This window comes from Haliaeetus albicilla, chromosome 13, assembly GCF_947461875.1.
Source record: "Haliaeetus albicilla chromosome 13, bHalAlb1.1, whole genome shotgun sequence".
In the NCBI taxonomy this organism is placed as follows: domain Eukaryota; kingdom Metazoa; phylum Chordata; class Aves; order Accipitriformes; family Accipitridae; genus Haliaeetus; species Haliaeetus albicilla.
The window spans coordinates 42678020-42704618 of record NC_091495.1 but is presented as its reverse complement, the minus strand read 5'-3'; the positions used below and the strand labels follow the sequence as shown (position 1 = coordinate 42704618).

The window sequence follows — 26599 nt, the reverse complement described above, 5'->3', positions numbered from 1 at the left end:
TTAGTCCTAAGTGGAGGGAGAGCAGCATTATGTTGTGTTAACTGTGGACTTGGGCTGAAGCATGGAGACTTATGCTTTCCAGTGCCTCCTACCTAGCAGCTCTCTCTCCATCCTTCTCCTCTGTGTCTGTAGCACTGTTTGAGACTCTGTTGAATGCAGCTATGATGATAGGTGTGAAGTGGTTTGTTCCTTGTGGGGCTGGCACCTTCAGCCCGAGGCAAGTTAAATCAGCATCTCTTCCTTGCCTCCCCCAGCTTCTCCACCGTCATGCACGAAACAGTGAAGCAGTTGTCTCCAAAGTGTGAAGTGACCTTCCTCCAGTCGGAAGACGGCAGCGGCAAGGGCGCAGCGCTCATCACGGCGGTGGCCTGCCGGATCCGGGAGGCTGGCCAGCGATAGAAGGAGGGAGGTTTGCCGAAGAGCTTGGTTTCAGCAAAACAGGACGTTTCCCTGCCCGGTCCCTCCTTCCCTCCCTCCGTACACACACACACACACACACACACACACGTGGCCTCCCCTCGCAAGCAGACTCTTAGCTTTACTTGTTCTCTTGAGATACCACCAGTGGGACTGGAGATGCTGTGTGCTTTGTATCAAGTGTTTTCTTAGGAGTTTTATTGCATGCCATAAAACTGCGTATCAAGTAAAGCTAAAAGTGTCTTTTGGCTGTCTACCTATATTTCCAGTTAGAGCTGGACCTGTTCCACTTGCAGCCTCCGTCAAACACCAGCTCTCCTCCCCACATCTCCTAACCACTCTCATATCTTCCCTAACAGCAGAAAGGATAATGCTAGAATAATTAAGACACTGCATTGTCACTTTACAGTAACTAGTACCTATTTATGTATGTCAGAGTCGTAGTGTGTCCGTGCTGTAGAAAGCAAACCTCTTTAAGATTGGGCTAAAGACCTCCATTAGTCTTTTACCCTGATCAAGGCTGTATTATTTCCATGAAAGTCATGGTAACTCTTAAAGCACAGGGTGCAGAATTTCAGCCGGTGTGTTCTGGGTCTGCACTGAGAGATACCAAGTATCTCTGTTGGTGAGCAATATTAAAGAACCTGCTGGATCCAAGTTAGAGGTGCTCCTTTAACTGCTCCAGCAGAGCACGTGCCTGGAAATAATTGGGGACTCAGGGTCTAATCCCATTTCCCGACCTCTCACCCGCACCCTAAATAGAGTGTAGGAATGTGGCATGTACGGTTGTGTTACGTTCCCTGGAAACCACTAGCGCCCTTCCCTGGTCCATGTGCGGATACAAGGAACCACTGCCAAGATGGGTCGGTGTCTTCCCTGCAAATACACACACACTCAAATGTCGTCCGTGTGTCTACACTTGGCGCGGTGAGTTTGGTTTGCTTTTTGTCTGTGAAATAGTTCTGCGTCTTCAGCCTTTTAGGTGACACCTGGATTTATACACTGTATATTTATGTTTCAAGAGATCTTAAGTCTTTTTATGTACATAGTCTGGGGGGGTTATATTGCTTAGAATTGACTTCACCTTTTAATGTCATTTAAGAATGCTACAGAGTACTTATTTTCTTTTTTTCTTGTGTTATTTTTTTAATTTAAAATTTTCTTGGGGTAGACTGGAGAAAGAGACCCAAATTCCTGAGGACAGTTGTACAAGAGGTTTGGGCATTCTGAATTTATCACCAGAACAAAAGGGAAATCAGAAAGCCAGGGATGCGATGCACAGGAGCAGTGGGGCCCTGCAGTGAAGCTTTGAGGATTAGGCTGGTTTTAACCCAAGGAGAGGTTTTATTTTGTCCCCCTGCCCTCCCCAGCCTGCTTTGCTCTGGAAGGTCACATCACTTCCTATTGCAGCGCGTGGTGAAATAACCCAGGGCCCTGCAGGGACCCCTGTCTGAGCCCGTATCCCTCACGCCACTGTCCTGGTCCAACAAACACTCGGCTCAAGTGCTGACGGTGCGCGTGGGCTCGCGGCGAGGCACTGGCAAAGGCGATCTCAACTCACTCAATGAAGTTAGCGGCAATAATTGGTGTCACCTCATTTCCATTTGGCATCCTCAGGGCTGTCGGCGAACGTTCCCGGGGACGAACGTGCCCGTAGCATCACTTTGTGTGCCATGGTGAAAAGCAACGATTAATTTTTCCCAACAGAAAAGCCTGCGGATGAACTAAATGCTGCAGTTCTCTGCCTGAGTGGGCAGAGGCATACGGATGGGGGTGGGTATGTTTCTGTAAATATTTAGCAGAAGATAATGAAATTCCAGTGATGTACAAAAAATAATAGTAATTCCCACAAACAGACCTTCAGTTTGGAGGATAGAGTTTTTGTCTATTTTTATGTATATTTTTATACTGCTTGGGATAACCTCGTTACCAAAAGTATCTCTTCTATGTTGGGGGTCAAGTTCAGTAGCACAATTTTAAAGCAAAATTACTCTTTGGGCATTTTAAATGCTTATTTTTTTGTAAGCCTCAAGACAATTATAACAAATAAAATCTGACTGTGTATAGAAATGATGTAAGAAACCAAGTTTAGTGGAAGTTTTAGATGATGTTGAATAAATTTTTGAAAGATGATACAGAAATCCTCTAATATGGTACCAAGCAGTTGTGTGTGATTCTTTCCTGAGAAGACCAGCATTTTGCCTACTGAAAAATTGAAACAGAAATGTTTTTACCTGCTGCACCGTGCAGAAAGTTGCATTAGTGGCTGTGTTTTTTAACTTTTATCCAGCTGTACCCCTTTTGAAATAGGTAGTGTTTTCATCGGTTAGTGAGCTAAGTTGTATACAACTGTAGTTTTGGTGGGAGAGTAGGAAAGATTGGGACTATGGGGCAGCCCTGGTTTTGTAGCTGATTCAGGCTCCAGTTCAGCAAATTGTGGAGCGGGTGACTAAAAGGGTGAGAAGAAAACGTGGGTAGTTAAGTACCTGCTTAGCAAGGACAGGCAGAGCAGGGTAACCTTGCTCGCCTTGCCTTTCTTTGCAGCAAAGGACAGGCTGTGATTTACAGTGGCAGGAAGGATTAGCCCCGAGCTCACAGGGTGGTGGTGGTGAATTGCTGAGCACTTTCTTTTCTCCTGGAACAGAGGAAGTAAAGGCAGTACAAGTTACCTGGAGCTACAGCTGCTTTTGGTCTGTCCTGCAGTATCTGGTCTGGGGGGTAGTGGTAGCAGCAGCACCATGGGGCTGACAAAGCAAGGGAGCCACGTGCTGAAGCTCAAGGGTATGGATCTAAACTTTCTGTGAGGTCAGGGAGGATTTTTGGCTGGGCTTGGTCAGATGGATACCCACCTGGATATCCACGAGGCTCCTGTAAAGCTTGAAAGCTTTTGCTTCCCCTTTGCTTTGACTCAGAATAAAGCAGTGTCTGAAATGTTCCCAGTTAAAAAGCGATACTTGAAGTGTTACAAAACACCTGTGTTAACCTGTGATTGCAGATATACCCTTGGCTGTAAGAAAGGTTTTTATTAAACACTTTGAGAAGTTTGTGCTCCTTTTTGTCTCAAAGGGGATGAGCACCAGAGATGTTTGCTGTACAGTCTGATTGTAACTTCAGTGGGACTGTAACCTCACACCAAAATGTTGCCGTGGGATGTTATGTGAATGTGTTTAAAATGAAGAAGGGAAGATTGAATCGTAACTATTGATATGAAGGGAAGATCAAATCTATTATATGTAGGGAGAGATGGACAGACTGATCAACTTGACTTGCCCAGTCTGTCTCTTTCCTCCAGTAAGAAACGCTGCTATGTGGATTTAGGATGGCTTTTGTTTTGCTTGGTTGTTCCCATTAGGATGCATTTTCTTTGCACTCCCGCTGTTGTGCTGGCATGTTCTCTGACCATGCTGGCAGCATGAGAACAGGTCTGCTACACTGGAGACACTGACCTTTCCTCCCTGGCAATTCTCTCCTCATTGGTACTTCGGACAGGATTTTATTGTTACTGCTTTTTTTTTTTTTTAAATATATCTATACATAAGCAGCAAATTACTAAGCCTTGCAACAGGAATTTGCCTCTTTCTTTCTTGGAGGCAAAGGTTGTGTAGGGAGTAGCATCATATTCAGTCACCCAGTCTGAGGAATACCCGAGACGCACAGATCTCTGGCCTGGAAGCAGCTCAGAGGTAGTTTGACCTGAGATAACTTGGTGCTTCTGTGCTGCAGTTTCTTATCAGGCAATTCAAATGTGGCCAGGCTATCTGACAGAGATAAGAGGGTGAAAAGGTCCAGTGCGTGGGAGGGGAGTGGGGACAGGTGTAAAACAGTGACAAAACCCACAAATCCCCATGCAATGCGTGGCGAGGCACAGGACAGCAGCAAAATAAACTGGAATGGGGGGAGCCTTGGTCCCCCACCTCACCATAATCTCCTCCCCTCCAGCAGATAAAGAGAGGAAAATACCATCTTTTGACAGATCATTTTGCTTGCTCTGGTAGAAAAGTGGTCATTGAAGGCCAAAGAGGCAATTCCTGGTCACAAGGTAATTTGGAATGAGAAAGAGTCAAATTATTTGCCTTGTGACATCCCTGATAAGTCTGGAGTCTTTCTGGCCTGAAGCAAAGAAAATGCATCTTAATGTGGGTGTTGGCTCCGTGTGGGGCAGGGGGAGTTAAATAAAGCCAAAGACTGTTCAGCTGCTAGCAGAAATGAGTGACTGTAGATTCACCTGATGTTGTTATTTTGTGATAACAATATTTATTTTTAGTAATTGACTGCAATTATATTATATATAGGCTTCCTTATTTTTGTACTTTTCATACCGTTTTCCTGAGTGTGGTGTTGTACTTCTCAGCTCCCCTTTGCCACGATTGCTGCTCCTAGTCAGTGACAAATAAAAGAGAGAAAAAAAACCAACCAAACAAAAAAAACCAGCCACCCATTTTCTGGGGTAAGTTGTGATGTGTTTGGGTTTCTGTGCTCCTCTGACTCCTTCGCAACCCCTTAGGAAGGACACCTGCCCCACCACCCTATCCCAAATCCCTCATCCTGTCCACTGGGAAGAAGGACCGAAGCTGGGAAGGGATTTGTTTCTTTGTACTGACAGTCCCTCCACAACCAGGAGGGCAAGGGAGGGCACAGGTAGCACCAGACCACTCAGAGAGCAAGGGAAGGAGCGAGTTGTTCATGCCTGGAAGAAAAATATCAAGATAAGGCTCACGTAAGCTCTTACTCCATAGCCCACATCCTCACCACGCTGCAGGGTGGCGGTTCCCCAGCAGCAAGGGCAGACGTGCATGGGGGTGCGCAGGCCAGGGCTGCATTTGCAGGCAGCAATGGCTTTGCCAGGGTGAGCAGGGGCAGCGGGTGGCCCTGGGAGCCAGCGGGGTGCAAGGGCAGAGCAGGATCCGGACCTGAATGGGAGGTGCTAAGCCCTCAGCACAAAGCAGGAGCCCTGTGGCAGCTCAACCCACCAACAAAGCTTAAGATTTCAACCCTGGCATTACATAAAAAAATGGGGTTTATGTACCTGTTCTCTTCTGCCATTAACAAGCAGCCCATATTTCTTTCCACTGAATCAATGACACATTTTAAAGACTTGGTACTTCTAGTTAAAAAAAGAAAAACTGCTTACTTAAGTATCTAAATACCAAGTTCAATGCTGTAGCAGATGAACGCCTTAAAATGCTTCTGCCTTCTTCCAAAGAAGTGTGACACAATACAAGGTTATACAGAGGTGAATCCACAGGCTGAAGCCAACAGAAAAAGCTATTCATGGCAGAAAAGGATAGAACCGGTGAGTATTCCACTTGAAATCATTTATTGACAAGTTGCCATGTTTTTCCATCTTGCCTAACACATTTTTATCCTTGTTTTAAAGTACAAATGGTTTTAATACTCTTCTGACAACATTAAAAAAATAGGCTAAAGAGGCAAAATTCCCACTTTGAATCAAAAAATCCTGCTGTAAGAATTGAAAATTGCAATAGACAAACATAAAACCCAACACATACAAAGAACGAACAGAGTGTCTCTTACACTTGACCATTCGTCAAACCAACTGAAAAGGAATCCATTGTTCCCAGCTCTTACTTTGGATCCTGTGACCTTGCTTAACTGATGTGAAGTTTGCGTTAAACACATACAACTCAAAAGGCACTCAAAGGTCACAAGTTCCTGAGCTAAAATGGGATATATTCCCAATGTAACAGTTAAAACAAGTCACAAAAAACAATGTTTAAAAACTGGTATTTGGTTCATGTGAGTATAGTAAGCATTCAGTAGAATCCTAGCTGAAAGCTGCTGCTGTATAATAGACTCAAAATGATGGTGAGTACATTAATGAGTATTTTCAGTACATGGAAAAAAATAAACAACTGACAAGCATCCTTATTAGCAAATTCACGTGCTAAAAAAGATAAATATTTGCTGCAATGTTTTAAAAAAAGCCCAAGAACAAGAAAGATATGTACGTATATGAGATGCAATAAAGGCTTAAAAACAAGCAGGTTTGAAAGTCTGTACAGTTCAATAACTAACGAAAGTTGACAGGCAACATTTACATAGATGTATTTGGCCCTAATGGAAAAAGACCACAAAAGTAAGCAGAATGCAGATCTGGTATTCACAGATCAGTTATTAAAAAAAAAAAAAACCAAAACCACACTAACAAAAAACACACGTCCTACCATGTGTGCTCAGAATCTGACAGATAAGTTCATAAGATGTCATTCATGAAAATTCCCTATTTCCAATTTGGCTCAGTTTTCGCCCAGAAAAATAAAAATGTAACATTTCTCAAATATGGAATGGCTACTGTCTGAAGGTGCAGAACAGAAATAAAACAAAAATATGGGATAACTAGTTTTGGCCTATATAATTTCTGATCTTCTCTTCAGATATGCATAGGAGTATACTAAGGCCATATATATTTGCTACAGTGTAAGGCCTTTTTTGTTGTCAAAGCTCTGTGCGTCAGCAGGGCATTTAACTTAAAGCAGGCATACAGAGTTATAGAAGTGCTACTATATTCCACTGAAGAGGTCTCAGGTTTCCAAATTATCTAGCAGTGCCTCACTGTCAGCCTTCTTCTCTGGCGATGTGTACAAGAAGTTACAGCAGATATAGAGTGGGAAGATCAGGAGTCGACTGTCCAAATTCATTACTACCTGCTCCTGTGAAGCAAACACAGTGGACATTTGCATAGTAAGTGATGCCATTAGAGGGAAGTACATCAAAAAGCACACAAGATTGATACTAACTGTCATTCTATAAATTTTAATTACTAGGTATTAAAAAGCAGAAGATAAAAAAACCCCAAGATAGTAATTCACCTTAAGCAGACGTTTTATAATATTAACACTGATGAGATATTCTCAAAACGCTTACAACCCTTTGATGCAGTGCTGCCAACCCTTCTGCATCAAAGATAACAGAACCATAAGAAATGGCTGAGCAAACATCACCTTCAAGCACACTGGAGAGAAAGGGAGACTTTTCTGCCACTACCAGTTTCAGGAGATTTAACCAACCAGGCCATCTATAATAGTCTATATTTCAAAGCAAATTACAGTTTGTTGGTAGGAATTTTTCAGTTTTACTCTAGGAACTGGTTTTTGGGTAGCAAAAGTGAAACTTCATGCTACAGTAAGGATGGCATTTAGAAGGAAAAGTTTTCTATGTACTCACCATCTATGTATCACTGCTGATTAGGATTTGAGAAAGTTGATGATCAAGACTTTCGTATTCCTTACTACATTCTGCTGTCACAGATGGGCAGAAATGGGCACATTCTCTTAAGAAACCTCCACTCCTCTCTGAAGCTTTTATTTATTTTTTTTAATAGAGTAATGAATACCATCCTTGAACAACATGCATTCTTTTAACTTTTCAGCTTACAATATAAATGTCTTCAAACAAAATCCAAATTTGCCTCTAAATAAGCAGGAGTCTGATGGACATATTATTCAGATGGGTAATCTCCCCAGCACTGGAAGTCTGGGAAAGCAAGCAGTCGTCCAGCAGAACACTACACTAAGAGCAAATAGCTTCAGCAGCACCATGGGAACTAATTTCACTATTATCAACACTAATGAAATCCACACTACCCTACTCTAGTTACACTCCACAAATTAGCTTGATCTTCCACTGCCTATAAAAGGAACGCTTGAAATTCCACATAAGCAATGACAACAAGAAGAACAACTCCTCTTCAAAAGCATTTTTGACTTCTCAGCATTTTTTTCATGCCTTGGACTTCACAATTCAAGTTCAACAGCTCAAAAATCCACAAACATACCTGGTCCTTCTCAAGGGTTAGGATCTGATATCCTGTCGTTCTACTGCAAATAATTTTCCCACTGCTATCAAAAGAGGCTAGACGTAACCTAGGGATATAACAACAGTTAAATTACTTAAGTCTCCCATAACTTAAGTTTTTCCAGCACAAAGAGTTTCTCCCAAGGAGACAGAATAACATTTTCAAATGTAACTAACTTGGTGGCAACAAAATTTAATGCAAGCATACATGGAAAGACTTAGTTATGGTAAGACATTTTAGCATAAACCACAGGGTCTGCCTTTTTGGTTACTGTTTACCTGAAGGCTATGTTTCTCCGAGGCTGCAGACTGACTGATCCGCTGCATGGCTGATTCAGCGTATTCCGTTTGAAAATGATGTAACGATTTGTATATGTAACAAGAAGGTCAAAGCCAAAGTTGAATCCAGTCCACCGCCAGCAGTACTGAAGAACGTAAGTAAAAAAAAAACAAACAAACCAGTCTGAGTATTGGCTACACAACACCAACGATAAGTGCCACCTCTCCAACAAATCAAACTTGGGAATGGGATTCTCAGCTACAGAGATGTATGGTGGATTCAAGGATCCTTGCCAACACCTATTTGAAACATAAGACATCTTGGTAGGCAACCACTCACTTCAGCAGCCAACCCTTGCAGACAGATGACTACACGAGACAAGCTTAGTATCAGCTGCCTTCCAAACATAAAAAAATACATTTAACACAAGTGGTTCTAAAATACTTCTGCATTCTGGTAACTGGTGCTGTATTTCTGAGTAACACTTAACTACAGGATCCCATTCATGCTTAAAGCACTCCTTGAAGTACAACGTCCTTAGGTTAAGAGACTTCAGTGGGAAAAAAATTCATGTTTCCTGTTTTTTCACAAGACTTGTTACCTAAAGACATATATACATATGTATATGGAACACACAGGGGTTCTGGCTGTGACGATTACACATTTTATCTAGAAAGCTTCCTTTTCCAATTAAAAAGACATCATTAAATCAGAGCTATATTTTAACTGCATGTATTTTACAAGTCTCAAATGATAAGTCATGGCTACGTTCCCTCCTTTCACACACTAAAGTTCTTCCAAACATGGGCTTGCCTGCAGTGTAAGAACACAATTAAAACACTAATCCCTTATTCATCACAAAGACGGCAAGCGTTTTCATCCTTCTAGGGAGAACAAAATAATTTAACATACCATCTCCATTACATCTTTTTGATGCAGTTTGACAATTAAGACCTACATGTTTTGAAAATACCTAACATGTCTAAGACATGTCAGCTATGCACAGACTTAGCCACATGCCGTACTTACATCACCATCCTTTGCAAGTTTTCGACCACACCTCATGCTGTTACCTTCCAGTTCCTCTTTATTTATTTCTTGAGGCCTACAAAAAAACTGCATCTTTAAGGACACTTAAACAGCTTTGTGTTGTACTTTAACATGGGAAAGATGAACAGACCTGAGTAAACTGGTCTGACCACACAAGTGACCCTTCTTTGAGCAGAAGTTAAGACTAGATGACCTCCCAGGATCCCTTCCAACCCAAACTGTCCCATGAACATCCAACTACTCTACAAAACTGCAACATAAACCAGGTTGTGACACCTCATTTAGGTAGGACTTTTACAGAAGAACTTTTCCAGATAAGAAAATAATAGCTGTTGCAATGAAATACATTCTCCAATCCTCCTAAAAAAACTTAAGTCCTTTTTAAATGCAGTAGTCCGACTTACAAGGCACAAACATAAATGAGTGCTACTGTTAAGGAACAGCTGCAGGACTCTGCAGAATAGCAGTGCTATGAAGAAGCACCCACAGAGACATTGTGAAAAGATTTCTCAAGTGGCTGGTTATGCAACCTGTCTAAAAAAAGTTTACCCACAGTGATCATGAAGTGCCACAAGCCTCTTAATTCTGTAATCCTATACCAACATGAACTTGTTTCACCCAGTAATTTCCACTGGCGCTTCAACATGTAGAAAAAATCTTGCAGAGACAGCATAAGTAAAATCAGTCCCAGTTTTCCAGAAGTATGTTACTCACTTAACTTTACACATGATTACATCATTAATCAAATAAGCAACCATTGCCAGAAAGTCTTCAAGTTACACTGAGGACAAACGCTTAAAGTGAGTATTATAAATCACAATGAAAGGCAACTGCCCCCCCCCCCCCCCCCCCAAGTTAAATTATAAACCTGCACTATCAAACAATATACTTCAAGCTATATAAGCAAGAAGAAACGCAGCATCTGTTCTCTTCCTACTGTACACACACCACAAGAACTTGCGGCTATAGCTTTTACGAACAAACTCATTCTGTGGTCTTTTCGCCCCCTGTTTCTGTAAAAACCAATCCTGGAAGATTAAGTATTTTATGAGTAAGTTAAGCAAATAAGCTAATCATGCTAACCAAATTCATCCAAGAACCTCCTGTGTGCTTTTTCCACATCTTCTAGCTGAACTGGTTATGTAGCTGACCTAAATTCAGTAATGGTGATAAAAGATTTATTTCTGTTTAATTAGTGACAAATTTCACAAACATTAGTACATAATGTTCAGACAGACAGTAGTATTCCCCGCCTCTCAACTCCTTGAGCAGCCTCAGAAGATGCAAAACTTCCAGCTTTAACCACTTACACTGGCCTACCATATGCTTAGTGAACAGTCAAGTTATTCTATTCCGTTCTTGAACACTGCCAAAGAGACAATTAGAGTAAAAATTATTCCAGTCATGGACTCAAAAGGTCTGTCTTGCATCTGCCACAGAACAAATGTTTAATTAAAATGAAAAAAAAAAAAAGAAAAAAAAAAGAGAGATCCACTTTAGCTCAAGTAAACCTCGAGCAGCTACAGTTCAAAGTCACAAACTCCAGTATTACACTAAAAAATTCTCAAATTCTGAAGAGTGAATAAAATGTTTAGTCCTTTTAAATGCAAACTACATGAAGTACAAGAAAAATATTTCCTTCTCTAAAGTTATCAAAAGAGCAAACCACATCACACATTTCAAAGCAATATCATTTCCATGTTGGCAGTCTTAAAATAAGCAGGTGCAATTATGCTATGCACCAGGTGGGATATGAAAATAGAGCCTTACTTCAGCTCACTGGGAGTCAGACTTCACATTTTGTTCAGCTTACTAAGTTTGCATCTTTATCTCTAAGGGAAAAAAAAACGTGTTAAGATATTGATACAGCCAAAAAGTGTGAGAGGAAAGGCAGCAGAGCTGGATAAAAGGATGGTCTAATAAAACCTTAATTCTTTTCTTTCAGCTCCAGGTTGGCTGAATGTCCAAAATATTTGCTTTAATACGAAGGAACAGTTGCATGTCTTCCCTTCTAAGACACAAGTTACGAACCACAGGCATCTCGCTGCAGGGTGGCACTACAGCTTGCCAGTAGAAGACAGAGAAGTGATCTCAGGACTTCAAATAACGTTTATCTTCTCAGAGATTGCATGCTATAGACTAGCAACATTACAACTGAGTTGCAAATAACTACAGGGAAGCTCTTCACGCACGCATGTGCGCGCAACCCTCCCCATCTCCCTCCCACACAACTCCAGAGAACACCACGTTCAAAAACAATTAGTCCAGTATTGACTATTAAACAAACAGTAACCTGGATGCCACCTTGAACCATCAAGTTTGTAAACTACCAAAGTCAGAAGCTAAGACATATTGAGAAGAAACACTACATTTCACCCACTTCTTACCACAGCTATTAATGAAAGACCTTGGCAACAAATGCCAGAATAAGACATTCGGGCAAACAGATGTCTACTGTTAAGCAAAACTTTCTCTGCCCGAGATATTCAGTTTTAGCCATTTTTAAAAAAAGAAAAAAAAAAAAGAAAAAAAATCCCATACTGCAAAAGAGAAAACTAGTCAAGCAAGAAAAACGTGGAAAAATACTCTGCTCCTTCCAAGAGTCACTGAAATCATCAGCACTGTAGTTGAACATGAAAGTTGCTCATTTTAAAGCTGCTATGATCCCCATCATCACCACTTCAGTTTTGTATGAGCTTACTTTTTCAGAAGCATGTACATCTGATGGCTGACAATTAAAATACTCTCAGTGTATTACAGTGAACTACCAAAAGACATCAAAAATAAGCAAATACCCAGTCTTATCTTGTGTCAGAATTTTGATGACTATGTTAATACTCACTTTCATATTAACTGTGGTTCCCATACAAGCTAGAAGGTAACACTCAATGTACAATCGTCTACTGTTAGATACATAAATGCCAGCATTACAAGAAAAGTCTTCCCAAGAAAACAATAGTATCAGAAACAAGCAATGACCACCCGACATTAATCTTTAGGAGCTGAAATGATAAGATTAACAATTGCGTACTTTACTGTTTTCTGAAGCGCTGCTACTGACAAAGAGAACCACTTCTTAAAAATCTTGACTATTCTTAAGACCGAAGTCAGAGTTTTGGGGATTTTTTTACACTATTACATGTTAACATCAAAAGGAAGTAATTAAGGGAATATTTCCTATATAATACGCAATTAAGCCATGGAAGCCACTGCCACAGGGTATTGGGGACTAAAGCATAAGCTGTTTCAAAACAGAACTGTACCTATTTAAGAACAGGTCTATTGGTGGTTGGTTGTTCAGTAACAATCCAGCCAAAACCTCCATCTGGAAAATCTTCAACGACTCACTGCCAGAGAAGTACATCAAGACAACACTCACTCTTCACTTTAAAGGAAGATGGTAGATTTGTACCTCTCTACTGCTGAACGCTGTCACAGACTGCATGGCCTTTGGTTCAAATCAGGACAGTGGTTCTTATGCTTTTCAGACTGCAATTAATAAATGAAGCCTACCACTGCAATTGAACTTGCTCACATTCAGAACGGCAAACGCTGTGCTAATGGAACTGATGGAAGAAAATAAATAATTTGGTTTATTGGTTTTTGAAGGGTAACAAACATTTTGCAGCTTCCAGACCTGACATTTGCTCTCCACAAAGCACACCAAGAACCAGGAGAGAAGACAGAGGCAGGAACTATTCCCCCAGTTGCATTTTGGAGATTAAGGGACCTGGCTCAATGCAACATGGCAAAAAGCAAGCAGAAGGAAGGGAAACAGTTTGTGATCACACACCTATATGTGACATACATTAAATCAACATGCCTCACTGCCCAAGCCACCACCACTGACAACCCTTGTTAGGCACAGGCTCAAGAAACCCAACTACCCATTACACACACAGACACCAGTCAGGGTGTTACACAAAGTACAGCTACATGCAGATCTTGGAAAGGGCACAGAAACACAGCAGTTGTCATGGAACTTCCTCAATGGCAATGCAATGCCACCACAGTACAGCACAGGGTCTAGGAAGGAGAAAAGATAGGATATAAAATAGGAGTATTACGGAGAGAACAGGGTCTTAGCAGTGGAGAAGGATGCACTGCCTGGGAAAAGCTGGAGGTGCTTGCAGTACAGAGAGCTATCAAACATAAACACTGAGGGGGGGAAAGGCTATGAAATTAGAAAGGAATGAGGCAAACAGGATGCCAAGCCCTGCTGGGTGCTGGGCCCTCGCTCACTGTCTGGGAAGCTAGGATGGGAGAGGCGGGAACAAAGGTTAGTGTGGAGTTATCCCTGCATAAACAAAAAAATGACAAATTGTCTTCTACACCAATTCAGTTAGTTACATCGCACTGCAACCTCTTGCCCACCGAGGCCACAGAGGAAGGAAGCAGGACAGAAGAAAAGGCTTCTTCTCCATCTGCAGTACTTTTCCTAAAGTCATCCCTAAAATGCAAGGCTAAGAAGTTACTTTCACAGCCTCAACACATATTTCAAGGCAAAGTACCAGTGAGAAGCATTAACCAACATAAAAGAAAATACAAAACATCCCTCCCCAGCGTTTACCTCTGGTTGCATTATACAAGTTTGCTAGAGTTCTACTGTTTAAAGGATAGGAGATTGGCCAGCCCAAGGGAACAGACGGCTCCACAGAGAACAACAGAGTTTAAAACCACTGAAGTATGCTCCCCCCCACTCTTCTTAATGTAAACTCCGAAAGTTAATCATGTCAGAATTTATATGAAAGGAAGGTTTCTAATTTAAGTAATAAAAGAAAGCCTGTAATATACCTACCCAATATCATTGTCTTGTTCTGCTCTGAGCATGGCAAACCACTGCTGTTTGTAAACAGAGGACAGCCATTCTAAAATTAAAAAAAAATAAATAAGCTTGGTGTTGTCTTTGGAGCTGGGAAAGGGGATGTTCATAAACATTTGAAATATAGAAATAAAATTACATTGAAATAATAAGGTTACACTTATTAACTGGATGGCCTATGCAAACCCACCACCTGATAACGCACTTGTGTTACTCATCTCTAGGCCTCATCTACAGAAGAAGCGGTACAGATAAAAATCAACAACTAACACTAAGTAACTCGGGACTATATTCATCTTATCAAGCATTCACAATTGCCAGAAGTGATGCAACTCAACACATTTTCTCGGCATGCAAACTTTTGTTAAGCCAAGGAGCTTGTTAACAAGCTCTCGGGAGAAGATGCTGTTTTCTGAATCCCCAACAGAATTCTACAGAAGTTAAACAAGAAGAAAACAGAATCAAAGGATAAAAGAAACAGTGACTTGTCATGGATATGGTAAAAACAAACAGAAATTGTCCCCTACCAGGAATAAAGATAAATCATGTCTTCCTCCAAGAGCACCATAAAGATTTTATCGGCTGTATTAATTTGACAGTTGCAACCAAGATATAAAACAGAACAAAAACTACTAGCTTGCAAGTCGGTTACACAAACGGGATCACAGGCACCCAAAAGCAGAGTATGTAAATTCTTCTTAGTCAAGATAAACGGGACAAGTATGCAAGGTCACGTACAAGAACAAACTCTATGGAGGAATGGACTGGGATGATTGAACGCTGAGAACCACTGTTACCACAAAAACAAAACAGGTAGTTGATGAAGATGATAGAAGAGAGAAAAAGTGAGATCATAGTGCTGAGATTGCCTTAGAAGTCCCAGATGCAAAAATTAAAACTAGCCCTTGCCCTAATTACTCTAGAGTTAAGATTCAGATCAAAATGGGAATTAACCAAACTACAACAGAGAGTATAAAAATGAATCACGGAAAACTACACAGGTAAAGAACAGAGAATGGATGTGCTAGAAGGGAAAAAAAAAAAAGAGACAAGAGCACCTTCTCTATTTTTGTGTATGTATGTATCTATTTCAGATGTTGTATTTCACCTGTAGTTAATCTGTTCATTTGTAAACATTAAGAGGGAAAACGCTGATTAGGAAATGTTCAGAAGTTACCAAGTAAAACAACAATGAACACTTCGCTTACAGACAGACACATTACGTATTTCTGTCTCTTGCATTTTTTCTATGCAAACAAGAACAGACTCTGTTGTGAACTCCTAATACAGTATTTCAGTTTTCTCCTGCAGGTGCTATGCACATACAGGGTATTTAAAAAAAAAAAAAATTACACCATTTCTTTCAACTATTCAACACGATTTCCGTCTTTACCTCCTTGAGAACAATTTCATCTAGAATAATCTAAAAGGCTTATGCTACAATACAAACTACCCAGCAATTTCCACATTTGTAGATTCTCTCAGGTGCCATGCAATCACCTCAAATACTGGATGCTGGCAGCCAATAACCTGTTTGAAAGTGCACCACCAAGCTAAGTCTCCTTTTAAACAACAAGCAAGAGCTCCTGATCTCAACATAGCTTTTGGCTATGAACTGATATCAATGGATTACAACGGCTATCAAGTATTAAGCTCTAACAGCACTTCATTACACACAGAGGTCTCCACATTACGCTCTTCTTCCCTCCCCGCTCTCCCAGTTCTCTTGGGATTCAAGCTTTTTTTTTTTTTTTAATTAATCAGTGGTACAGTGTAAACACCAGATATTCTTCCTGCACTAACCTAACCACACGCTCATTGTCATCACACTACCTTTCCCACCACACAACTACAAAGCGACCAAGCCTATTTCTGCATTTATCACAGCTTATGAACTGTTTAACTACAAGAGTAAGCATTTTCCTGTCTAATACCTTGTGAACTATGCGAAAATTACATTCTTTTTTGCTAAGCACAAGCAAATCAGCCTCAAAGTTGCAATTAATCTTGTAACAATTTAAGAAACATTCTTCCTCTGACGTACATAGATAGGTTTCTGGGTTTGAGTATAGACACAAAATTTATCCACTGAAGAACACTAAGAAAAGGCTGCCCATCACAATTCTGGCAAGTGATAACAACAGCAACATTAAGAGAAGGAAATCAAGTGTACTACTGGCAAATTTCTGGTTTGCAACATCTTACATGCTGACAAAGCCACTTCACAAGGAAATAATTCACAGTTCTCCTGTCTCCTTCATTAAAGATCTAAAGGATCATTCACCCAAAGTTGCCTTATTTTTTATTACAGAATGAAGATGTCTTTGCACTTTGATTAAAATCTGTACCAATATCAGTCTTAAGTAAGATGGATTATATCTACTTTATACATCATTTAAGCATATAAACTATCACATATCAAAGATCAGATCTGTTCTTCTGAGATTTTTACGTGTAATATAAAATGTTATCACTTGCGTGAGGTCAAAAACTGCCCCATCTGCTGGAGGTAACCGATCAGACCATTCACCCAAACTGCACCTCGGCTGGACGCAGCTCTCTGGAATGCACTGCCTCCACCTGCTGTTCAGAGAACACTTTTAAATAGACGTTTTGAGCACAGGATAACCCGAGTTCCTTCGAATTTTACTTTGTCAGAACTAGTGCAGAAGACAGTGTCTTCTCCATCTGTTAAGGTATTAACTTAAACCAGAATTAGGAGTAGGGAAAGCCAGTACTTTTAAGCAATAGTAATTGTCCACTTTCACGCAAGAGATTGACAGATTTCAAGCAAGGAAAGGACCCTACCCTCTTCCCCACAGGTACCCCCTATCATAGGGAGCCATAATTCAGCTTTTGATAGCCACATTTTTTGAATGTTTCAAAGCATGAGAAAGAGGTGCTCAAGGTTATTCAGACATTCAGCTACAAAGAGCAACTAAGCCATTATTTCAGGCAGAGACAGGATACAGCAGTACAAAAAAGGCAAACTGAGTAAAACGACGCTCACTACATCACCTTAATGGCAAGGAAAGTGTTTTTAAAAACATCTAACAATTTGATCAGGCTAGCAGGCTTCAAAAGAAATAACCCAACAAGTCTGTTTTGGCGTTATATCATCATTGTGTTGACATCTATGGCAGCACGAAGGAAAAAGCCAATATGAGATGAAAAAAAAATTTTAATTTTGCAGGAAGACATCAGTGTAACTCAAAGACAGGTGAAATATTTACATATGGCAAGAGTCCAAAGCAAGCCCCAAGGCTACAAGTATGGGCAGATGACAAGAACACAGATGCTAAGAAGTTACAAATAAGAGCGATAAGCAGCTCAATAAAAGCAGTCTTAATTGACATTTGGCAATTATACCTATAAATAGACATCACAGACACACAGATGAATGGATAGTTATCATGTGGACAGGTATAAAAAAATAATATCAAAGCTGTATACATGAGCTAGGAAAAAAAACCACCTGTCAGAGTTAAGATGCAAAATTCAATGCTAAGATTCAACTATGATAAGGGAACCCTGAATAGAGTGAAATGTGGAGCAAGAATACCAGAAGCCAAATTCAAAGGCAGAGCATGAGAAGTCCAAACACTGTTATAAGGAGCACAACTAACTGGGGGGGGGGGGAGAAAAAAATAAAAGGAAAAAGAAGGAGGGGCAGGTGTTCCACGAGATAAAAGATACAAATGATAGTGGAAAAAAATTTTCAAGTGAGAGCCCAACTTGATAACTCATTTCCAGTCTTACTCATCTATCCAGGTTTACACTTTTCCAAGCAAAGAACAAAGCCTATCTGTGAATTCGGACATGAGCAGCAAGATGAGAATGGGGCTTTTCATTTTTCAGTGATGATGTAATGTTAATCGCAGTAATCTATAGTAACATTAAATGGCATTTCACTCTATGGGCTTCAAAAAGCACCAGGACCTAGAATGAGGATGTATTTTATACAAGCAAAAATGCAAATAAAAGGACAAGAGAGCAATACTTAAATATCCTATCTCCTCCAAAAACATCCTAAGTATACATTAGCAAGTGACACTTGTCTTTGAAGATTGGAGAAGAGTTCACAGCATCTTGTACTATCACTTTTCATTTTCAGGTATTATTCCAAATTCTATGAAAATCTATCCAGCTCTTTTTAGAAAGATAATGGCTAGAAGACACTTGAGTCCCAGCAAGTTTTGCTCTCTTAAAAGTTTTTTTGCATGTCTGGGGCTCTGGGGTCATTTAAACACTGATATTGTACTATGTATTGATTATAGAGTATTTTGATAAACTGACTGATCAACAAAATGCTTAGCACACCTACATGTAGTGCCTTTTAAGACTTTTACACATGTAAATTTAATATTCAACTTCTGCTGAATCTTCAGCCACAATTCAGATGTTGGAGATAAACATGTGAGTGGTAAGACCAGTAAATGCACCTAGATCCTCCCAATTAGTCTAGGGTAGGACAGGCTAGGAAAGACACACAGAACTTGATCAGAGGAGTACTCACTCACCTGAGGGTATTAGGGAATCTCTCTCAATAATTCTGGCTGATGCCAAGTCACTGATGATATACTGTAATCTCAAGTGCGTGAATACCGACAGGAATGCATTCCCCTGTTCTGATTCCAGGAACGCAATGTCATCCTCAAAATCTGCAAGACAGAGCACCTGTATTACAATTTATTTTCCTAAATATTTTCCAGACCCTATTGATATTTGAAATTGAGTTTTAACTTACTGATCAGAGAAAGGTATTATGGACAGGCAAATCACGATTTGCAGCTAAAATTAAGAAATTACTTACATTCAAAACTTTTCAGCAGAAATGTTAGACCAACCTTTTCCTCTTTTGAAATACACTAGTGCCTTCTAGTGAGAAGGCCACAAAAGCTTACCCTAACTGAACAATAGCAAAAGCAACAAAGCAAAAATAGTGACCATGTCTGCTCACTTGAAAACACATGGACAAAACAGTGAAAAAGCTATGTGCTCACTTGAAAACATGTGGACAAAACAGTGAAAAAGCTATCACTGTTGAGAATCTGATGCCAGGGACTGCTGGCAGAGGCAAGCTTTCCCAGTGAAAATGGGAGGAAGTTCAGAAGTGGAGGAAGACTATCATATTTTACCTCTAACATGCATCTTCCCCAATCCAAGGCCATGCCAGTTAGTCTTACCTTTCCTACGCTTGGCAAACCAGGCATCAGCTTCGGTTAAGAGTTGTTTCAAAGACCCATTCCAAGAAGGCACTAGCTGAAGGAACATCCACTAGGTAAAATAAACAAACTCTAGTGAGTAATTGAAGAAGTTTTCAAACAAGTCATAGATGCATTATTAAAGGAATCTTTTCACAATGCATTAATTCCTACAAAGATTCTGATACTCTATTAAATACTTTCAGTAAATACCAAAAAGGCTAAAATTCTCATCACGTTACAAATCAACTAGTACACAGGAGTTCAACTTCGTGAAGCCCCAGCCAGCCCCTTTGCCAAGTACCTTTTTGAGAGCAGTATACACGTCCATTTCCACTTGCATTACAAACAGGTTAGAAGAGCTAATAAGCTGTTTCATGAGGTTTATGCTTAAAAAAAAAAAAAAAAAAAGTCATACGAGTTCCGAGACAATATACACAGAATCAAGAAAACAAGCTAGGTAACAAGCAACCATCAATAGCCTAGAAAGTAATTTGTAGTAAGCTATATATTTTGGAAGAAATTGTACTTCAACACTGAAAGTTAACTGAAGCCTGAATACCTGAGTTCTTTGAAGAGTTCAACACTCTGGTGAGTCATCAGGTTATTCAAGAGCCATTCAAGGCACCTAGATTAAAAGCAAGGAATTAGTACCTTCATTTTTTTCTTATATATGTCAACATTCCAGCAACAGTTGCTCAGGGTGACAAAGCCTGATTATGTACCATGTGATTTTGAAATACTGCTTTAACCCAACACATGAATGCATAAAAATATGAAAAAGAGTTATTTCAAAAACATGATGTTTACCATAAAATCTTCTAAAAAATTTTCTAAAAACTCTTAAAGTTGCACTTAGTTTCTCTCAGGCTACAGTGAAAGCTAAATTCAAAGTACTATTAATGCCACAAAAACTTCTGAGAACACACAAATTCACAGCAGAAGGAAGCAGTTAGCACTAACCTCAGCATTCTGCTCCCAAATGTGTAATTATCCCTCCTAATTAAGATAAGGTTAAGCTTAATTTCTGAATATTAAAGCAGTTTTGTGATAAAACAGTCAATGATCACAAGTATTATTTCATTGTCCCACTGAAGACCAAACATACTGTCTTTACTAATATACTTCACTAATTCATTCATTCACAGCACAGGCCAATCAATCTACCATAATCTACATCAATTTTAAGGTAATTGATCACAGTAGAAACTCAAAAACTAAGTAGGACAAGCAGAGTCCAAGTCAGATAGATTTAAAAAATAAAAAATTAACTTGGGCATTATTTTACTGTCTGTAAATTCACATGTTTAATTAGCAATGTACAAAGCAGCTTAGAGAAAGTAATTCTTACTTTTTCTTCACAGAGTCTAACCCGTATGTCCCCGCTGAATTATAATAACCACACACAGTTTTTGCATTAATGGTTTCCTTCATTGTTTCACCACATTGCTGGATTAAGCCATCCTGTGGGGAGGGAAAAAACCCACAAATATTCAAAGTTTTAATTTCCCAACAGGAAGTGTCAAAGATTGTGCAGTTCATACAAATTCTCATGCCTGAACAATTACCAAAGTCACAAGCGCTACAGTGACCTATGCTACACTACCCAGAATTTTTAAACCAACTTTCCTCAGAAAAATAGATTCTTTTCTTAAGAATATATCACATGAAAGAAAAGCTTAATGAATACCTTCAGGGTAGAACAAATGAGCTGTTAAAACATACTTTAATCTACTTGTAGATATGATTCTCAAAGCGGCACCTAATATTACAACGGAATCTTAGTCATAGCATTTTTAAATAAAACCACTGCATTACGTTTGGGTTTTTTCCCCACTTAGTCTGAAAAGATGATTCATTTCCCTGGGTGAAACAGTACACGTGTGTGAGTATCTGAACTGTTATCTTTATCTGAAAAGAAAGCATAAAATATTGCATATTTATTACTTACAAGCTGCAGCATGCAGGCTGCTGCTAGAAGTGCAACTACTCGACTGGGTTTTATTAACACATCATCTCTATACAGCGAGCCAAAAGCCACCTGCAGAGCTGAAAAGAATACAAGTGTCAAACAAAGATAGGGCATTGAGCATGGATAACTAAAAGAATCCTTAAATATAACCAAACCACTTCAGTGCACGCATTCTCTACAATCTTATTTTGCCCTGGATAGAAAGCTAGTATTTACCTGCCCAAGCGCACACAAAACCAGAAAACACAAAGCATGGCATTAACCAATAAAATACAGTCCTTTTCACCATTTAAACAAAATATTCATCTTAAAACAGCCACCAAGTCACGCCATGGAGCAATGTGGAGAGCAGTAAAACTAGATAAAAGGAAGTTAAACCTCATGATCCTTCGCTGCAATTGATCACTAGCATAATGTTGAGGTATTACTACGATGTTACAAGTTTCTCTGCAATTCTTCTGAAAAACACTACTTTCTCACTCCGTGGTGCTTGGAACCATAGCGAAACATTCCGTTGACTCACATCGGTCCCCTGCAAGCACTCACTTGGTAGCTTTGCAAGACCAGACAGATGAAGATGTGATTCACACTCTAACACTTGGGTCTCCACAAGCGTTGCACACATTGATCTCAAGAGCCCCGATACCAAAACAACAGGACAAGTGGTTGCTTTTCAGCTGTGCTTCCCAACTCAAAGGTACAAAAATTAATTCAACTCTACTGGTGACCTGAGTTAAGCTTAAAAATCAATGAGCACAGAACTCATTCTCTCAAGTTTCTTATTTACTAGTTTGAAAATTATTCTTAAAAAAAACCCCAAACAAACATATTTTCATCTTTTTTTTGTCAGGTTGAACTTAACCTCCACCTTCAGAGTTTACGTTAAAATAAAAGGTTCCTACTTACCTTCTATATCAATATTTTGGTCGGGAATCTCCAACTCTATGACGTTCATGCTAGATTCTTTCCAAGATCCACTGAACATACTGGAAAAGTAGCCTGACTATATGACAGAAGAGGAGAGAAAAAGAACTCAAGTAAAAGATTTCATTCAAATTAAAACTGTCAAAAGCAGCACATGGAACAAAAACGCAATAATATTTACCTTTATGCAGAACAAAATGTATTAAGGGAACTTTTCACAAGCTAAAACATTCTGATATACTTGAGAAAGAGCTAATTGTATTTGTTCTATTTCTGAAAGTGAAAATGCCTATAGAAAATTTGGACTACATGTCTGTAATCAAAGTAAAGAGCTTTAAAAGGCCAGCAAAGCCACATAAGCTCTTTTCCTACAAACCACACCACCAATGGGGATATAATTAGTCCAAGAACTAAGTCCTTAATGTTACCGACGGACAACATATCCTGCAGGCATTAGGAAATGCCAGTTTGGGTATTGGAGAAAAGAAAAAAAAGCATGCAAGACATACAAATTAATGTACAAAGTTGTAGTCTCATACCAAGGACACATACACATACACCATTTATGTAAATATACCTTTTATTATAAAGTGTAAGGCATATAAAACTAGAATTTGATAGGTTTCCATCCAAATGAAGTGAAATATACTGCTCTACTAGGATTCATGATTTTCCTTCTCAGCAGGAGATGTGCCCATTATGAGATGCTATCACTCACTGAAGTTTACCTGAGAGATCAAAAAAATAAAGTCTATTTGTACAGCACCATATTCCCTGACCTCTTAACTCAGCATTTCAACTCAGGGCAGCAAACAACATAAAATCCAATTTTGATTTTATTTGATCATGTAAATATTTCTATACCTTCAGCATATCCTCTAACTATGATGACATACAACACACTACTCTCAAAACCAGGACCTTATCTTACCAATCCCCATGAAGCTACCTTAGCTTTTCCACGTAGACCAACTCCTCAATTTCATGAGGAATTATAATTTTAGTAAACAGCATCAGAAAAAAGAAATCCTCCATTTCTCAGATCTGCCGTTCACTGGCAGAGCAGCACCTTACTGTCATTTAACAAACTAAATGCAGTAACTTGAGAGACTAGAGAAACAGAAACATTCAGACTGAGGTAGTCTGCTCAACAAGGCAGAGGAGGAGTCGTCACTTCATTAAGAGTAATTTACAAGGAGAGTTATTTTTAACCTCCAAAAATATTTTACCTATAGTAACATAATTCCAACGACAGAGCATGAACTGAAATAGAAACCTGACTTACAAGAACAGTTAACTTAACCACAAAATTTCATCTCGCAGGAACATCAGTTGGACAAGGCCTCTACAGAAGAAAATCGCAATTTTCAAAGTCTGTTAAAAAGCATCCACAGAAGCGATTTAATATTCAATTTTAGTCATCAACCCGCACTAAGTTTTAAGTAGTAGCTTCACGAACTTGAGACATAGCAACAACAGAATCACAACAATGATTAAAAACACCATGGCCAACAACAGTCTGAGGATGAACTGGCAATGTGCCTACCCCGTTTATGCTGCACAACGTAAGTCTGACTGTCCAACCCGCTTATATCCTCCCTTTGTTATATAGAGTCCAAAGTGAGTGGACAATTAAAGCTGTGTCTGCCAGCTGCCCTCCTTGGTCAAACACATCCACTCTTCTATCCAGAGATGGCTGCCACTGGTCAATCTTGGCCTATACAAAAATTACTTTCCTGCCCTCATTTTATGCTCTTTAAAACGCTTTGACGCATGTAAAATAAAAGGCTTTTTCCTACAAGGAAGCAATGAAATTTCCCTTGCTGTGGCGAATGCAAGTAATTGCTGTACCTGCACCGAATCACGGCATTAACACAACAACAAAAAAATCAAGAATTTGCTTCTACCATCACTTGTTACACCAGAGAAACTGCATGCAACCTGCTGAACATCTCACAGTGACATCTTCATTTTGTAACACATAAAACTGCTTTGTGTTTGACTACAGCTAACAAAGAAGTGCACACATTTTCAGGTATAGTACCTGACAGTTACTTTCTCTTCTCGCTTCAAATAAATTGCTTCCAAGGTTAGACTCCCACTTTAAAGTTAACGGCACAACTGAATTAGACATTTCAAGACAAAGCCATGGTTTCTCCCCACTTCTGTCACAGGAAAAGTAATAAAGAGAACAGACAGTAAAGATAACAGTACCTCTTCACTCCAAAAACACAAAAAGTAACACAAAGAATTTCACCTTAATACAAGCCCAAAACAAAATGCTGGTAGAAACAGCACCTTTTTTTGTAGGTACGCACTAAGGTTTAGTCCTTTTTTGAGCTTCTGTGCATACCTTCCTCGTGCAGCAGCAAGAAAGCCTTCATCCAAGGATGAAGGCTGCATAACAAGTACAGAGACCCAGCTCCAGCAATTTCACTTCAGGTTCCTGTAGCTGAGTCCCAATGAACAGTAAAATTGAACTGAATTAGGATGTGCTTTACAAATCCATTCTGGAAGTGCTTTCTTTGCCCCGCAATAATACTAACATCGCAGAAGACTCTCAGCCATTTGTTTAGCAAACAAGAACACGTTCTCAGGACATCAAAAGACAATTTTTAGCACTGTTTTCACAAAGGATGCACCAAGGTTAAGATGAGTAGATTAAAAAAATTAAATAGCAAGAGATGGAACTGAAGAAGAAACTTTTCAAACAGGAAGCTACAGCTACGTTTCCTAACATTACTGTTGAAAGCACAACACAAGTTTTTTAACTGTTTGTGTCCACTAAAAAAGTAATGAGTCTGAAATATAAGGAGAAAAAAAAAAAAAGAAAAGAAAAAAGAAGTCACACTTAACATTTACCAGATATTCTTTTATTAAAAATACAGTTTCTATCATGAGTAAGAAAGCAGCCACTTACCTGACACAAATATATCTTATGCAAGTTCCACTCCTCTCCCAGAGCACAAATTTTGATGTCACTGTTCTCCCCATTCAAAAACAGAGTTTGATAAATATACTTAGAAGTGCTTTTCAATTTTTTCCTACAGAAAAAGGCAAACAGAGATACGGTCCCTCAAATTTTTCCTGTTACAGAAGCAACACTACGTATAAAGTACTCGACAGGGTTTTTTCTCTCCCCACAACGGGCTGCCCACCCCCCTGCCGCCGTTGCCCCCCACGTCCTCGAACGACTTCCCCTCTCTTGTTTACTGCGGCTGCTGCTGGGACCTTTCCAAAGCAAACGAGAAACTAACCCCTGCCCCAGGCCCACGACCAACCAACCCCACACCAAAAACCTTTCCCCCCCCATCTGCCCCCCACCTCCTTCCTGCACCACAAGCCGCCGCAGACCGGGCTCGGCCCTCGAACGTCCCAACCCCTGCCCCCATAACCCGCCACCCGCTCCCGACCTCGCCAGGCCCCTCAGCCCCTCGCAGCCCCTTCTTCTTGCCTCGCCACCCCAGGCCCACCGCGACGGCCGCCGGCCCTGCAGCCCCTTCCCGCCACCCGCCCCCTGACAGACCCACGGCCGCGACTGAGGCCCGCAGCCCCCTCAGAGGCGACGACCACCAGCCCCCCTCAGCTGGCCCCCTCAGCCGCCGTGCCGCCCGGACCTGCGGGGGGTGTTGAGGAGCCGCTCCTCCCGCTCGGCCTCGCCGTCGCTGTCGCTGTCACCGGGCCCCTCGGCCCCACCGCGCTTCCTCTTGCCGCCCCGGCCACCGCCGTCTCCGGCCGCTCCATCTCCGCGCGGGAGGCCCACCCGCCGCCTCAACACCCGGCTGCTCAGCGAGCCCATCGCCACTCCGCCGTCGCCTCCGCCTCCTTCTCCTCCTCCTCCTCCTCATGAGGCCGCCCGGAGCGGAGCGGAGCGGGGACGGCGACGGCGGCGCCTCAGCAACCGCCGGTGGCGGCCATTGCCGCCGCGCCTCTGCGCCTGCGCGGAAGGGGGGCGGTGAGGGCGCATGCGCGGCAGCGGCTACGCTCTGCGCATGCGCCACCTGGGGCGGGGCGGGGCGGGCTCCGGGTGGGCGTTGGGGTGGAGGCGGCGGGGGTCCCCGCGGTTTCCTCGAGTGCCGTAGGAAATAAAAGCAATAACGCGAGCTAATGCTCTG

At 40.7% G+C, this 26599-nt stretch overlaps 2 protein-coding genes across 4 annotated transcripts in view; one reads left to right on the top strand and one right to left on the bottom strand.

Moving 5' to 3' along the window:
- Positions 1-4718, top strand: part of LOC104320094 (hexokinase-2) — a 37385-nt gene extending 32667 nt beyond the window's left edge. For all 3 annotated transcript variants that reach the window (XM_069801212.1, XM_069801213.1, XM_069801211.1), the window contains one exon: positions 255-4718. In XM_069801212.1, coding sequence (XP_069657313.1) covers positions 255-399 — 145 coding nt within the window. In that variant the 3' untranslated portion in view covers positions 400-4718. The remainder of the gene's footprint in view (positions 1-254) is intronic.
- A 999-nt stretch (positions 4719-5717) lies between these two features.
- On the bottom strand, positions 5718-26397 carry GMCL1 (germ cell-less 1, spermatogenesis associated). The gene is made up of 14 exons (XM_069801214.1): positions 26102-26397; positions 25405-25528; positions 22467-22563; positions 21540-21637; positions 20940-21052; positions 20151-20216; positions 19893-19977; positions 19571-19661; positions 18905-19045; positions 14361-14430; positions 9542-9617; positions 8512-8657; positions 8213-8300; positions 5718-7088 (listed from the first exon to the last, which is right to left on the bottom strand). The coding sequence occupies exons 1-14, from the start codon at positions 26281-26283 to the stop codon at positions 6960-6962; spliced, it is 1506 nt and encodes a 501-aa protein (XP_069657315.1). The 5' UTR covers positions 26284-26397; the 3' UTR covers positions 5718-6959.
- Between the last annotated feature and the right edge of the window lie 202 nt (positions 26398-26599).